This window comes from Megachile rotundata, chromosome 14 (genome assembly GCF_050947335.1).
Source record: "Megachile rotundata isolate GNS110a chromosome 14, iyMegRotu1, whole genome shotgun sequence".
NCBI lineage: Eukaryota > Metazoa > Arthropoda > Insecta > Hymenoptera > Megachilidae > Megachile > Megachile rotundata.
The window spans coordinates 10,071,174-10,087,944 of NC_134996.1; the positions used below are offsets into that span (position 1 = coordinate 10,071,174).

Here is a 16,771-nt window from a genome sequence, read left to right on the forward strand (position 1 = left end):
TGACACACCCACGCACGTGTGCGAATTCTTTGGAACAATAGCCATGTCAGTCTACCTCTTACGCGACTTTAAGTGCACGTGCAAAAGACAATGTTCGAGAATCGGCTTCTCTTCGGCTTCAGATGATTCACCTAAAACAAGATTCTAGGGTGTCCACAAATTTTAAATGTAGTTTACAATTTTTTATTGCAAAAATGACAAAACTTCAGGTTAAATAAAAATCACTTTATTACGTACATTGAGCAATGATTCTACTATGCTAGCAATCGAATAGTAACAACTAAAACATATGTGTATGTACAAACCTATCGTGGCTCTCTGGTGAATAAAAATAAGGTTCTATCGATTTGAACGTTCTTGTATACTTCTTTTCAGGATCGTGCCTAGTATATGTGTATTTACTAAATAAACTCCATTTACGAACACTGTACACGTCTAGTAATTTAGCAAAATTTAATATGTTCTAGATTCTTCTAGATCTCAACTGCTATCTTACTAGACGTGTAGGTTACATGTTTCTGTATTCATCCAGTTATCTTCGTTTGTCTGCCTTCTGAGAATACTGTTTGAAACGTCTGAATGATGTCTGGTCTGCTTGAGACTCTTTAAGTTCTTTAGTGATTGGTAATCGAGGTTAACTTGTAGGTATTTTCTTTGAGATAGAAAACATTTATTCTTTGCTTAGCTTAGTCACGAAGCTTCATTCTGAGTTTAAGAGCAGTGGTTTTATGCTGAGGAATATTAGAGTTAGCATTGGTAAGGTTAGGAAGTCTCAGATTTTGTTGATTAAATTTCTTTTTGTGGTTTCACTTAAAATCTGACAAACATGGAAACAAATCGCCATTTTGCTTTTTACTTAAATCCTCGATTTTATATATATATTGATACTAGATTCTTGGGACTTGGATCCTTAATATTAGATCAGGTGTGTTGAGCTATTGGGACCTGGATCTTTAATGTTGGGTTAGGTATTACTAGGCACTAGGTTTTTAAGGTACTAGGTTCTTAAGGCCAGATCTTTCATGTTAGATCAAGATTGCTACATCCTGAGTACTATTAGTTCAAGAATCCTAGAATTTGAGGACTTAGGTCCTTAGTATTACATCAAGCTCATTACTAGTTAGTGTTGCATCAAGCTTATAAGGTTACTAGATGTGGACTTAAATCCTTAATACTAGTTCAAGAATTATTGAAGACCTTTAGGACCTGGATCCTTGATATTAGATCTGGGGTATCAGATGCTGCGGACCTAGATCTTTAATGTTTGAGCAAGGATACTATATTAGAACTTAGATCCTCAACATCAGATCAAGGACAGTAGATCCTGAACATCAAATCAAGGTTACTAAAAGCTGGAGACCAGGAGACTTAGGAATATATCAAGGATACCAGGTGCTGTGGACCTAAATCCTTAATATCACATCAAGAATTATTAAAGACCTCCAGGACCTAGATCCTGAACATCAGCTTGAAAAGACAGTAGGTGCTTAGAAGCTAGATCCTCAACATCGGATCAAGGATAGACCCTGAAGTTCAGGAGCCTTAATATTATATCAAGGGTACCAGATGCTGTGGACCTAAATCCTTAATATCACATCAAGAATTATTAAAGACCTCCACGACCTAGATCCTCAACATCACATCAGGGACAGTAGATCCTCAGAACCTAGATCTCCAACATCAGATCAAGGGTAGACCCTGAAGACCAGGAGCCTTAATATTATATCAAGGATACCAGGTGCTGTGGACCTAAATCCTTAATATCACATCAAGAATTATTAAAGACCTTCAGGAACTAGATCCTCAAGATCACGTCAGAGACATTAGATCCTCAGCACCTAGATCCCCAACAAGAATTATTAAAGACCTTCAGGACCTAGATCCTCAAGATCACGTCAGAGACATTAGATCCTCAGCACCTAGATCTCCAACATCAGATCAAGGGTAGACCCTGAAGACCAGGAGCCTTAATATTATATCAAGGTTACTAGATATTGTGGACCTAAATCCTTAATATCACATCAAGAATTACTAAAGACCTCCAGGATCTAGATCCTCAACTTCACATCAGAGACATTAGATCCTCAGAACCTAGATCCCCAACAAGAATTATTAAAGACCTTCAGGACCTACATCCTTGACATCAGATTGAGAAGACAGTAGATCTTCAGAACTTGGATCCTGAACATCAGATCAACCATAGACCCTGAAGACAAGGAGCCTTAATATTATATCAAGGATACCAGGTGCTGTGGACCTAAATCCTTAATATCACATCAAGAATTATTAAAGACCTTCAGGACCTACATCTTTGACATCAGATTGAGAAGACAGTAGATCTTCAGAACTTGGATCCTGAACATCAGATCAACCATAGACCCTGAAGACCAGGAGCCTTAATATTATATCAAGGTTACTAGATATTGTGGACCTAAATCCTTAATATCACATCAAGAATTATTAAAGACCTCCAGGATCTAGATCTTCAACACCACATCAGGGACGTTACATCCTCAGAACCTAGATCCCAACATCAAATCAAGGACACCAAATGACCCAGACCTACAATATCAGAGCTGTACCAAATTCAAATATATCATCATAACGTCAAGTCGTCAAAAAATTCAGATTCGAAATTTGACTACACAAAATATTGCAAGTATTCAAATCTGAAGCCCACTACAGTATCTTAAAATGTTACTCGTTTATCTGAATTTGTACAGCTTCAAAGATGCCAGTCCCCGAATCAAAGAGAGAGCATTACAGGCACGACCCTGCCGGGATTTTATTATTCGGCGTCCGTCCAAAGTTATGGTCCCCTCACGTGGTCATTTCCAGGTACCTCTTAGCCTCGATGGAGCCATAACTGTGGGAATATCGACCACTATAAGAGGCCCTGGACCAAGCACCAGCCCTGTTCGAATAACTATTGCACGCGATCAGGGAATTCATGCCGCTGGGCCTGTCGATAGGTACACCCTGACCACGACTGCCATATCGCATGCTGCCGCTCCTCGATTCGCTGCTACCCGTCAGAGGTACCCTCAGGTCCTCGTTGGCACTAACCTCCGTGTACGGTTTTCGTTTTCGTGTGCAACTGCTCAGGAACACCGCGGCTATTACTCCCTGAAATGCGGGTATCAGAGACGTTTCAATATTCGAGGAATTTGATGGCGATTTGGGCTTGGATTGGGGGTCTGTGGTGGGTTTGAATTGATGGGTGATGGTGGATGGGATGGGGTGAATTTTGGGATTTGGGGGTTCGGGAGGTTGTGGGTTTGGAAATTGGGGATTTAGGGATTCGAGGGTTCAAGGATTTGGGGATTTGGGGATTTGGGGATTTGGGGATTTGGGGATTTGGGGATTTGGGGATTCAAGGATTTGGGGATTCAAGATTTGGGGATTCAAGGATTTGGGGATTCAAGATTTGGGGATTCAAGGATTTGGGGATTAAAGAATTTGGGGATTCAAGGATTTAGGGATTCAAGGATTTGGGGATTTGGGAATTTGGGGATTTGGGGATTAAAGGATTTGGGGATTTAAGGATTTGGGGATTCAAGGATTTGGGGATTCAAGAATTTGGGGATTCAAGGATTTGGGGATTCAAGGATTCAAGGATTCAAGGATTCAAGGATTCAAGGATTCAAGGATTCAAGGATTCAAGGATTTGGGGATTCAAGGATTCAAGGATTCAAGGATTCAAGAATTCAAGGATTTGGGGATTCAAGGATTCAAGGATTCAAGGATTCAAGGACTCAAGGATTCAAGGACTCAAGGATTCAAGGATTCAAGGATTCAAGGATTGAGGCATTCAAGGATTCAAGGATTTGGGAATTTGGGAATTTAGGGACTTGAGAATTTGACAATTTGAGGACTTCAGAATTTTGAGATTTAGGAATGTTGGGGATTTGGGAACTTTGATACTTGGAGATTTGGAAATTTGGGAATTTGGGGACTTAGGAACTTATAGATTTAGGGGTTTGACAACATTGGAGATTTGAGGAGTTGGGGTCTAGAAATGTTGAAGGTTTGAGGACCTGAGCGTTTGGAGATTTAGGAACTTGACAATATGAAGATTTAAGGATTTGGGAATTTGGAGATTTAGGGACATGAGGATTTGGATATTATACTTCATCTGAAGTATTAGATATAGTCCATTAATTTCAATAATTATTAATACAATCACTTACCACTATTAAATGGAGCATCACGATGAACATAGTACCATTCCTGAAACCAGTATTGTCCAAAAGAATGCCTGCCACACTAGGTCCAATAAAAGCACCCAGGGCAAACGTACTCGTCCACAATCCACTGACCAAACCATAGGTCTCAAGATTGTTTGGAAAGCCATAGGCTCTAAAAATGAATGATTCTTTATATATAATATAACCTAATCTCTTAGACAAGTCTTTTTAAATAGCTTCTGCAATTATTTTTCAACGTTTGCTTATATGTTTGCGAACAAAGTATGTAGCTCTAAGTTGAACATTTTAAAAGAACCATAAAAGTTTGAATAACTCAAAGCTGTTAATAATTTGTCATAAATAATTTAGGGTTAATAATTTGTTATGAGTAGAAAACTTACATGGATGTTCTGAGGGCATCCGTGAAGCTGGCAACCAGCTGGGCAGCCATGCCCAAACCATGCACCACGAGTCCACAAATTGTCATCCATATTGTGGTTTGACATGGTATAAATGGCGCTGGTCCTACTAGACAGAACCCTACCACAACTAATATACAACCAGCTACTGTAGCTACCTAAAATTAATAAATTAATAAACTTAATAAACTGAATGAAATTAATAAATTAATAAACTTAATAAAATTAATAAAATTAATAAAATTAATAAAATTAATAAATTAAACTTCATAAACTTAATAAAATTAATAAACTTCATGAGCTTAAAAATTAATTCTTTCGTAATCTATTCGCAATTAGGTAATCAATGTGGAGTTTATTTCTAGACAAATTTTATTTCATCTATTATTCTAAACGAACCTCACATTTATTTTTTCATGGAAAATGCTATAATAATAATTATCAATAATTTTTATTTAAATGTTTTCATTTAAGGAGAGGTAAAATGCAATTTCGATTATCTACGCACGTGTCAATAGATGTCATTTAATTTTAGATGTCGTTTATCAAGAATTCTCTTAAATTTGAAGAAATGTATAATTACCTTAGGATGAGAGTATTTGTCGCAAAGCCAACCCCATGCTGGGGCAGTAATAGCGTAAGTACCGCCATTAATGACGAACATTAGGCCCAAAATAACGGGGCTCAGGTCAAATTGCCTTAAATGTGGTTCTAATGTTGCTTGCAAAAATCCTATGCTCATACTGGTCGCGATTATCGATGCTGTGGCAATTAGCACACCGGGGATTTTTAAGGCTTTAGTCACTCCTGTCAAAATGAGGGAAAATTAGAAAACTTCTACATTTCAAGGTTGGGAAATTTAGAGATTTGAAGGTTGAAGAATTAAAAAATTTGAAGATTTGAAATTCTCAAAAATTGAAACATTAAGAGTACCAGTCAGAAAAATGACTATAAGTGATAAGTGAAAGTGCCAACCATAAAAATGACTATAAGTAACAAGTAAAAGTACCAATCATAAAAATGACTATAAGTAACAAGTAAAACTACCAACCATAAAAATGACTATAAGTAACAAGTAAAAGTACCAACCATAAAAATGACTATAAGTAACAAGTAAAAGTACCAGCCATAAAAATGACTATAAGCAATAAGTAAAAGTACCAACCATAAAAATGACTATAAGTAACAAGTAAACGTACCAACCATAAAAATAACTATAAGTAACAAGTAAAACTACCAACCATAAAAATGACTATAAGTAACAAGTAAAACTACTAACAATAAAAATGACTATAAGTAACAAGTAAAAGTACCAACCATAAAAATGACTATAAGTAACAAGTAAAACTACCAACCATAAAAATGACTATAAGTAACAAGTAAAACTACTAACAATAAAAATGACTATAAGTAACAAGTAAAAGTACCAACCATAAAAATGACTATAAGTAACAAGTAAAGCTATCAACTATAAAAATGACTATAAGTAACAAGTAAAACTACCAATCACAAAAATGACTATAAGTAACAAGTAAAACTACCAATCATAAAAATGACTATAAGTAACAAATAAATGCACCAACCATAAAAATGACTATAAGTAGTGAGTAAAAGTACCAACCAGTAAAATGACTATAAGTAACAAGTAAAACTACCAACCATAAGAATGACTATAATTAACAATTAAAAGTACCAACCATAAAAATTACAATAATCTCACCTCCTGTATTCTGAGTCTCTTCATTGTTATTCGGATGAACAGGCAAAATAAAAATAGTCATAACTGCAGTCGTGAACAGCGCGGATCCCAGAACAACAAATGGCGTCGTGTATCCTCCAACCTGTAAAATTCGTCACCACAATAATTCCCATCCTCAAATCCACCTAAATATAATCACAAAACCTTGCATACACCAAATACCAGAAAATTCATAATTTAAATAAAATATTAGCGGTACCGAAAAGTAATCAAAATTTTGTTTGCTGACGAAAAATATTTATATATTAAAGAAATCTTAAATCAGCAAAATAATTTCCATCACTTTCTAACGCTTTTTGCCAGCGTAAAGGCAATTGTTCCCTTCTTAAAAAAAGTCCTTCGATTTTTTATAGAAAAATTTTGAAATCATCGAAGAAATTTTGATTACTATTCGATACCCCTAATATAAATTTTCGTACCTGATAGAGCGCGCCACCTACAGTCGGTCCCACAATGAGTCCCAACCCAAAGAACGTTTCGAGGCTAGCAAAAGTCGTGGCAACATTATCCGGAAACTCTTTGGCGATAATGGCGAAACTGGCCGTAAGAAAAGCTGCGTTTCCCATTGCCTCGACGATCCTAATCACGAACGAAAGGACTATGAAGGGATAATGACCGTTCACCTTATCCAGCAGACCGAAGAAGATAGCGCAAGTTCCTGTCGTTAGGATTCCTCCGTTGAACAAGAGTTTTGGTCCAATCCGGTGTAACTGAAACAATTACGTTATCTGAGTTAAAATCAAAACTTGACTGTTTACTTGACTGCCACGTCAACGCTTATTGTGAACGAATTTTTTTGATGTGTAGGATTTTATGTTGATTAACGTTAGGTTAGGTTTATTTAAGTAATTTATTAGTGAATTTTTTTATGTGACTTTGCATATTTTATGGGAAATTAGTTGAAATTATATGGGGATGATCAATTGACGAGCGGTCGTTAATAGGTGATCATTTAAGTAGCGATCGTTTAACAAGTGGTCAGTTAACAAGTGATCATTTAGCAAGTTTTTCGCTATTTTTAATTATTACAGAATTATTATATAACTTATTGTATAGTTGTCCATCTAATTCAGTAATATTTTACTTAACAGGTGATGATTTAAGTAGCAATCATTTAACAAATGGTCAGTTAACAAGTGATCATTTAGTAAGTTTTTCGCTATTTTTAATTATTACAGAATTATCATATAACTTATTGTATAGTTGTCCATCTAATTCAGTAATGTTTTACTTAACAGGTGATGATTTAACAAGCAATCATTTAACAAGTGGTCAATTAACAAGTGACCATTTAACAAGTTTCTTGTAATTTTTAATTATTACAGAATTATTGTATAGCTTATTATATTATTATCCATCTAATTCAGTAATATTTTACTTAACAGGTGGTTATTTAACAGGCTATCATTTAACAAGCTTCCATTTAACAAGTGATCAATTAACAAGTGATTATTTAACAAGTTTCTTGCAATTTTTACTTATCACAGAATTATCATATAACTTATACAATTATCCATCTAATCCACTATTATTTAGCAAAATCTAAAATTTATACATTAAGCAAGAAAATTAAGTGAAACGAAATAAAAAGTTCGCTTATTATTACGAACGAAATCATTAAATTTTCACCTTGTATTTTCAGACTGCAAGAAAAACAATACTATGAAACGAGATTTCGCAATTTTTGTGACTGATACACTATCTCTGTCCCTTCGATCTCTTTTTGCTAGTTCAGAGATAAAGCGACATTTATAGTTTTGTGTACGAATCGTTTTCAATGTTTTCTGTCCTTGATATCAATTTTATAGCTTGCTTGGTCAATTTTGGGCTTTACTTAGACGCCACTTTTGATTATCGTCGAGGATTTCATCAGTGAAGACGGAAAAAACGCGCTTAGGTGATAAAAAGAGGCGCCTGGGTATAGGCAAATCTTCGACGGCGAAGTACGTGAACTTGCAACACTTAGGGTTATTGATCGCATTTCTATCATTATCAATTTTTCATTATATTTCATGATTAGTAAATTAGTTCAAGTATTTTGTGAACAAATTTTGAATAAGAATTAATATAAAATTTAATGAAATAATTTATTGAATATCATAGTTCAATAATTATTGAGTAATAATTAAAGACAATTATTAATGTAACAATTATCGAATTAATATAATAGAACAATTTGATAATAGTAAAATTTAGTTGTACAAGAATTAGCATAATAATTAATCAATTTTAATATAACAAGTTCATCAAAATATAATTGTAAAAGATTCCAAACTTAAAATTTTGAATTTTTCAACTTCTTTCTTAAATTATTAAATCTTGTTAAATAACAATTAAATAAAAATTCAAAATTAATAGATGTTTAACTATTTCAGATTCAGTTTGCTGTCTTAATAAAATATTAATGTACATGTTTAGTCTTTTTAATTATGTGATTTTGTAAAACCAAAAAGGAATGATTGTATTTACATGAAAATTAATTGAAAGGAAAATGATTGCATTTACATGAAGATTAATGAAAAGAAAGATGACTATATTTACATGAAAATTAAAAAAAAAAGAAAAATGACTAAATTTACATGGAAATTAAAAAAAAGAAAAGCGACTAAATTTACATGAAAACTAACAAAAAAAGAAAAATTGTATTTATACAAAAATGAATGAAAATTAAAAAAGAAAGAGCTTGTGAGTAATTCAATAATTAAATTAATAATCAAATGATTATAAAAATAAATAATATTTAATTATTTCACCCACGTATCGTCCATAAAGAGGACTGACAATGAAGACAATCAACTCGAACACTCCAAAAACCAATCCATACTCGGACGGCGACGCACCCTTCTTCTCAGCCTGCGAACAAACGAAACGTACCCTTGAAATCAATTAATTACACGATTCTTTAACCGCGGATCGAATGTGTTAAACGATTCCGTGTTATTATTACGCACTTCGTACCGTTATCATCTCGTTCGACTGCAATTAACGCTCGTCGAGATAAAAGCTTGATAAACTTTGGACACTTCACGCAGCTTACAAACCAAATTATCGTGAGTCGATAGAGAACGATGGGTAATAATTTTCGAAATTAAACATCTGTGTTTCATTGTGAATATATATGAATCTTTCGAATATTTATTTTGTTTTCTAAGTTTTTGATATTTTTTATCTTTTGTTATTGGACGAAGTTTAATAAAATTATTTGCAATTAGTAATTTAGTATGATGTTTGAGGAATTAGGTTTATATGACTTTGTGAGTTATGGTGATTATTAATATTTCTATTTGATGATTTTTTGGTAAGATTGTTAGACTTCCATCTCAAAGGTAGAAAAGAAATATATTGACTGTTTAAAATTTTATTAGAAGTAAAATAATAGTTGGTGTACGATTATACTAAATAGTAAACAATTAATTATTATTATTATACTACACAAATTGCATTTGAGGTAAATTATTATTTATTAAATTAAATTCAGTATTAAATTGTTATACTATATAATTATAGTCAGTGTTTAATAATTAATAACTGCCATAGTACAATAATATTTTACAGTAACAATTATTAACAGTAACATAATACAATACAATAACTATAATAATACAATACAATAACTACAATAAATATTTATTAATAATCACAAAATAATTATTAAATGATTTAACCCTCCAATAAAATTATCATAACCTAAAAAACTCGAGCATAACCTCAAAAACTTAACCTAACCTAACCTCTAAAAAATCGACTATAACCTCAAAAAATCAACCATAACCTCAAAAAAGTCTTTCATATCAAATAATATAAATAGTCAAATAATTATCATGTAATCCATATCAAGAATCATAAACGAAAAACATTAGAGTAGTTTAAAGAAATTTCTTGATCAAAGTTAATTACAAGATAACGATAGATTTTAATGAGTTCCATCAAGTAAATTGTGAAATCTGGCGAAAACGTGTACAGAATTCAGACACTTGCCTTTTAATCGCACATTTTTTGTACTCTTTTTTAACAGATTACAACTTATTATGTGTAATTATACATGTTCAGTCGCCAGACGATAGACAAATTATGTTAAATCGCGACACAAGAGTAGTTTAGTCAAGTGATAAATGATTAACGAGATTAATTTGATATGCTGTACTAATTTGTATATTTTCCTGTTTCTAAAGATTTGCAGTGATGAAGAACAAAAAGTGTGCTAATTGCGGATGTGGGATATTAGATAGTTTGGGTTTTTGGGATATTAGAGCGTTTCAAATTTGGAAATTTGAGAATTTGGGGATTTGGAAGTATGGGAAATTTGAAATTTAGGGATTTGGTGGATCGATATTTTGGGAATTTGAAATTAGAGAATTTAGGGATTTGGAAGAGTGAGAATTCGATAATTTTGAAATTTGGGAGATTGGTAATTTGGAATTTAGGAAATTTGAGTCTTTGGGATATTAGAGAGTTTCAAATTTGGGAATTTGGGGATTTGGAAGTTTGGAATATTGAAAATTTAGAGATTTGGTGGTTCAACATTTTGGAAATTTGAAATTTGGTAATTTAGGGATTTGGAAGAGTGAGAATTCGATAATTTTGAAATTTGAGAGATTGATAATTTGGAATTTAGGAAATTTGGGTCTTTGGGATATTAGAGTGTTTCAAATTTGGGAATTTGGGGATTTGGAACTTTGAGAAATTGGAAATTTAGGGATTCAGTGGTTAAATATTTTGGAAATTTGAGAAATTGGAAATTTAGAGATTCAATGGTGAAATATTTTGGAATTTGAAATTGGGGAATTTAGGGATTTGAAAGATTGAGAATTCGATAATTTTGAAATTTGGAAGATTGGTAATTTGGAATCTACAAAGTTTGGATCTTTGAGAATTTAGAATGTTACAAATTTGGAAATTTAGGGATTTGGAACTTTGAGAAATTGGAAATTTAGGAATTTGGTGGTTCAACATTTTGGAAATTTGAAATTAGAAAATTTAGAGATTTCGAACATTGAAGATTCGATAATTTTGAAGTTTGGGGGATTGGTAATTTGGAATTTAGGAAGTTTGGGTCTTTAAGAATTTAGAATGTTAGAAATTTGGGAAATTTAAGGATTTGGAAAATTGGGAATTCGATAATTTGGAAATTTGGAAGATTGGTAATTTGGAATCTAGGAAGCTTGGGTCCTTAGGAAATTAAAATATTTCAAATTTGAAAATTTCCTACCACCCCTTTTCAGTTCCTACAATAATTATGAGACACCCTGTATATTATAAGAAAAATCTTGTAAAGAAAATTTCAAAATTATTTAAAATTGTAAAATTCATAATCAATAGCAACGTAATCTAACAGTCACCCATCAAAAATAAACCAAAGAGTTCTTATTAAACAGCCGATAATTTTCTCCGTATCGAATATCTCTCGCAAGGGAAAGCAAGATTATATTTAGATCTATTGTTTAGTCTGCACCAATATTACATAAATGCAACCTAAAATTATGCTTGAAATGCTGTTCGTATGCGTCATTGATAACTCTCGTCTGGTTTGCCGAATGATTCATCGAAAAAGTACTCGAAACTATCGATACAAAATATTCCAATATGATTACCAACAAATAATCAAAATAATTGAAATAATATAGATACTTGTTAATTATAGAGATAATTGTTTATTGACAGTGCAATTAATAATTCATTCTAAATTGCCAATTACCAATTTAATTTCATATTTAATTTTAGTTCGATAATTTAGTTTATCGAATATATTTCGTTCCAACTTGCAATTGCGGTTATGCACATAATCGTTGTTGCTGTTATTGTTGTTGTTACGGATCAATTAATTCAAGATGAGTGCAAAATTATATTAGTACATATTCGAAGCTTCTTGCATCAGGCTTTTCGAGAAAAGATCAGGGTGACGCAAAAAACAGCGGTGTCAGGAAGTTGCTGTTTCTTCTTGCGACATTTTGAGGTTATGTTTTTGAGATTTGTTCTAATGAAGAAGCTACGATGATTAAAAACTGTGATAATTTTAATACACATAGTAATATATTCTGTACTATAAGTTGCTGTGTATTGTTTTCGTAATAATATGAATAATTGATAGTAATATCTTGTGAATATTTTAGGATTTTTAGTGTTCATTGACGATACAGCGTTTACTGACAGTATTAGGGTTAGGTTAGGTTGGGAGTTGAGTGCTAGTTTGAGGATGGTTTTGGAGAGTTAGGTGAATTTAACATGGAGATTTAATTAGGTGAAGATTTGGGAATTTGAGGATTTAAGGCTTTGAGAGATTGTGAATTTTGGAATTTAGGAATTTAGGGCTTTGGGAAATTGCAAGTTTGGGAATTTAGGAATTTGGGGATTTGAGAATTTGGGAATTTAGGAATTTAGGGATTTGAGAATTTGGGAATTTAGGGATATGGGGATTTGAGAATTTGGGAATTTAGGGATATGGGGATTTGAGAATTTGGGAATTTAGGGATATGGGGATTTGAGAATTTGGGAATTTAGGGATATGGGGATTTGAGAATTTGGGAATTTAGGGATATGGGGCTTTGGGAAATTGGAAATTTAAGAATTTAGGGATTTGGTACTTTGGGAAATTGGAAATTTGGGAATTTGGTGGTTCAAGATTTTGGTAATTTGGAATTTTGGGATTTGAAACTTTGAGGGCTTGATAATTTTGAGATTTGGGATCTAGGAAGGTTGGATCTCTGCAAGTTTAGGACATTATAAATTTGGAAATTTAGGGATTTGGAACTTTGGGAAATTGGAAATTAGGAAATTTGATGGTTCAACATCTTGGGAGTCTCGAAATTGGGAACTTTGGGATTTGAAACTTTGAGAGTTTGATAACTTTGAGATTTGGGATTTAGGAAGATTGGATCTTTGCAAGTTTAGGACATTATAAATTTGGGAATTTAGGGATTTGATACTTTGGGAAATTGGAAATTAGGAAATTTGATGGTTCAACATCTTGGGAGTTTCGACATTGAGAACTTTGGGATTTGAAGCTTTGACAATTTGATACCTTTGAGATTTGGGATCTAGGAAGGTTGGATCTCTGCAAGTTTAGGACATTATAAATTTGGGAATTTAGGGATTTGGTACTTTGGGAAATTGGAAATTAGGAAATTTGATGGTTCAACATCTTGGGAGTCTCGAAATTGGGAACTTTGGGATTTGAAACTTTGAGAGTTTGATAACTTTGAGATTTGGGATCTAGGAAGGTTGGATCTCTGCAAGTTTAGGACATTATAAATCTTGGAATTCAAGGATTTGCAACCTTGAGAAATTGTAAACTTAAGAACTTGGTGGTTCAACATTTTGGGAATCTGCAATTTGGGAATTTTGGAATTTGGAAGCTTAAAAGTTTTTGTTATTTTTGAGATTTGTATGATTAGTAATCTGGGATTCTGAACATTATAGGAACATTATAGAAATATTATTGAGTTCAACATTTTAGTAATTGTGGGATTTGAAAGTTTAATAATTTTGGGATTTGAAAGGTTGATAATTTCGTTTCAAAGAAATTTGTTCTTTAATAACGTAAAGTCACTGTTTACTCTCAGTACCAAATACTTAATCACAATCGACTATACTCGCTTACTAATAAAAATGTCGCCAGATGGCGTCGAATCGTAAAGTTACAATACATTCAGTCTCGAAACTAAAGCTACAATACATTCATCCTCGAAAGTAAAATTGTAATACATTCCTAAACTAAACTAAATCTAAACCACAATCTACAGTCTACTTTGTAACATTAAAAACTAGTAAATGAACATCCAACTCAGTTCCATCTTCCATAAAAGATGCAAGCACACAAAAGCACATAGATCTCTCGTTCATTATACGTTATTCAAGCTATCGTGCTTTTTCTTCGAAGAGGAAGATTACGTGTTTTCGAGCCGATTTATTTATAAATATTCGAAAAAATCGGTGGTATCGATAAACCTTCGAATCTCGTTGACGTAATCTACTCGACAAGAAAATTTTCTGTTTTTATTCTCCATAGAGTATACATATGTATAAAGTGATACCAATTCCATGCATCAATTAATAACAATTTATTCGATCATTTAAATTATTCAAAACAAAATTTAATATATTTATTTTCTGCTAATGATTGAATGATTTATTAGATGATTAATTTAGCTTCTTCTTCTGTTGATAACTGTTCGTTTATATTTTTATGTATTTATCTGTTATATTACTTGTTTGTTCAGATTAGTTAACAAGGTTGTCTATTTTGTAAACGTTTGAACGACGTTTTAATTATCTATTATTACTAAAATTATTATTGTGTTGTCATGAGTATTGTAACTTCTGTTGTTACTATTAAAGATTATTACAATTATTATTGTTATTAAAGTTATTATTGTGTTACAATGAATATTGTAACTTTTGTTGTTACTGAAGATTATTGCAATTATTATTGTGTTATCATGAATATTGTAACTTTTGTTGTTAACTAAGATTGTTACTATTATTGTTATTTTTATTATTATAATTATTTACTTTTGTTACTATAACTTTGTTGTCAATTTTATATTATTAATATTACAACAAATATTCTTATTTTTATTTTTACAATTTTTGTTGTTTATTATTTACTATTATTGTCACCACTATTTCTGTTAGAATTATTATTATTATTTTTACCAGTGATATTGCAAGTAAAATTATTATTATTTCTCATTATTTGAAGCTGGAGCAATATTGCTATTTAATACCTAATAATATTTTATTATTATTTAACATCATTGTTTATGGTGTTCATAGTAATAGCATAATATACTTAACCTACTATTAATAATATTATTTATTATTATTAATTAAAAACCCTTAATACCACCCTTAAAAATATTCATACAATTCAAACAATTAGGTTATACCCATCACTCAAATCTCAATAATTATATTTATCAATAATATAAGAATTTAGAAAGACTGTGTTCATTCAGCAATTACCTAATTCAATAATTACTAATAGTACACTAATTCAATTAATAATTCAATAATAATTATATTTATAATAAATATAATATACTAACCCAAGAAGTTGTAAGTTTCAGTAAGATTCTATCACAGAAGCTTCCATATTGATGGCCATATATCCAGACATTTATATCATAAATTTACTATTAAATCTACCAATGTACTTTGAAATTAAAAATGAAGTTAAAAATTAATTAAACGAGTGGTTCATTGTTTCGTTAAAAAACAATTCAAATTTCAAGGAAACCTTGAAAATTGTTATTTTTAATTAACTTAAAATAAGAAGTTCTTGATATTGTCACTTGACTGCTTTGGTAATTTTAGTAACTACTTAAAGTCTGTCTTGAAACTAAACACAGGTTTCTAGCAAAACTAAAATTGTTCTAACATAAAATAAACCTTGTGAGACTATTATTCGATCACTTTAGCTTCATTTGCTTCTGGAAATTTAGTGATTTAAAACTTTGATAAAACTTGTTTGATCATTTTGGAAGTTCCGATATCAAATTACTCGAACCAAACCCACATCGATTCTTCAAAAAAGAACCCGCAATAAAACCCACCATAAAAATCCTTGCAAAATAAAATAAAACTAGCAAAGTATAAAATGCGCAACATTACCTCTTGCGGATAAAAGGGCGCCTGAAGAGAAACGCAAATAGCGTTCGCAAAGTCCGCAATACTGATGACGATCAGCGTCAGCCATTGTCTCTTAGTGAATTGAGCCACCATCCTGCCCTAGCACAACTCCCTTTCAATTTCAAATTTCCAATTTCCTTACAAATTCTTCCTGACAACTCAAGGAACCGACACCAACGACGGTCGACCGACCTCTAGAATTTCGAACGCACTTATCACCAGGATTTCCGTAATCACGACTTCACCACGTTCGCAAGCAGGCGTCACCGTGTCCTGGTGTGCCTGCTACAACGCGTGACTCGACGCGACAACAGCTTCTGACATGAGTTACTCCTCGGTTTTGTCCGACAATCCAACAGGCCGGCACCTACGGGGGGTGCGAGGGGTGCTGAGACAGAAACAACGGGTCAGAGGTCGAACGATACCGCCTACCATGGTTCTAATTCATTATCGGACAACGTTGCGAGACTTGCTTCTAGAACTGCTCTTCAGATTGGGATGGGGACGGAGAAATACTGCTACCCTCTCTACTGAATTGTATTTATTTTAATTTTGAGGTGTATTTGTTTTGTAGAGGAGGACGTTTTGGGTTACTACTGATTTTTGGATGGAGACGAGGATGATTAGGGAGGAATACTGCTACCCTTTCTACTGAATTGTAGTTATTTTAATTTTGAGGTGTATTTGTTTCGTGGAGGAGGACTTTTTGGGTTACTACTGATTTTTTGATGGAGACGAGGATGATTAGGGAGGAATACTGCTACCCTTTCTACTGAATT

The 16,771-nt window shown here is 32.5% G+C and overlaps 1 protein-coding gene across 3 annotated transcripts; it reads right to left on the bottom strand.

Annotated features, from left to right (window-relative positions):
* Positions 1-210: 210 nt before the first annotated feature.
* LOC100883459 (MFS-type transporter SLC18B1) lies at positions 211-16,432 on the bottom strand. Of its 3 annotated transcripts, XR_013040470.1 has the most exons (9): positions 15,975-16,428; positions 9,123-9,218; positions 6,785-7,075; positions 6,327-6,447; positions 5,190-5,413; positions 4,589-4,764; positions 4,191-4,359; positions 1,877-3,126; positions 211-1,795 (listed from the first exon to the last, which is right to left on the bottom strand). XR_013040470.1 is itself a non-coding variant. In XM_003699537.3 (8 exons), the coding sequence occupies exons 1-8, from the start codon at positions 16,083-16,085 to the stop codon at positions 2,821-2,823; spliced, it is 1,494 nt and encodes a 497-aa protein (XP_003699585.2). In that variant the 5' UTR covers positions 16,086-16,428; the 3' UTR covers positions 211-2,820. The 3 variants fall into 3 exon arrangements, 2 of the variants coding, with proteins under 2 accessions (XP_003699585.2, XP_076395815.1); XM_003699537.3 differs by having other exon boundaries at positions 211-3,126; XM_076539700.1 differs by lacking the exon at positions 9,123-9,218 and having other exon boundaries at positions 211-3,126; positions 15,975-16,432.
* Positions 16,433-16,771: the final 339 nt, after the last annotated feature.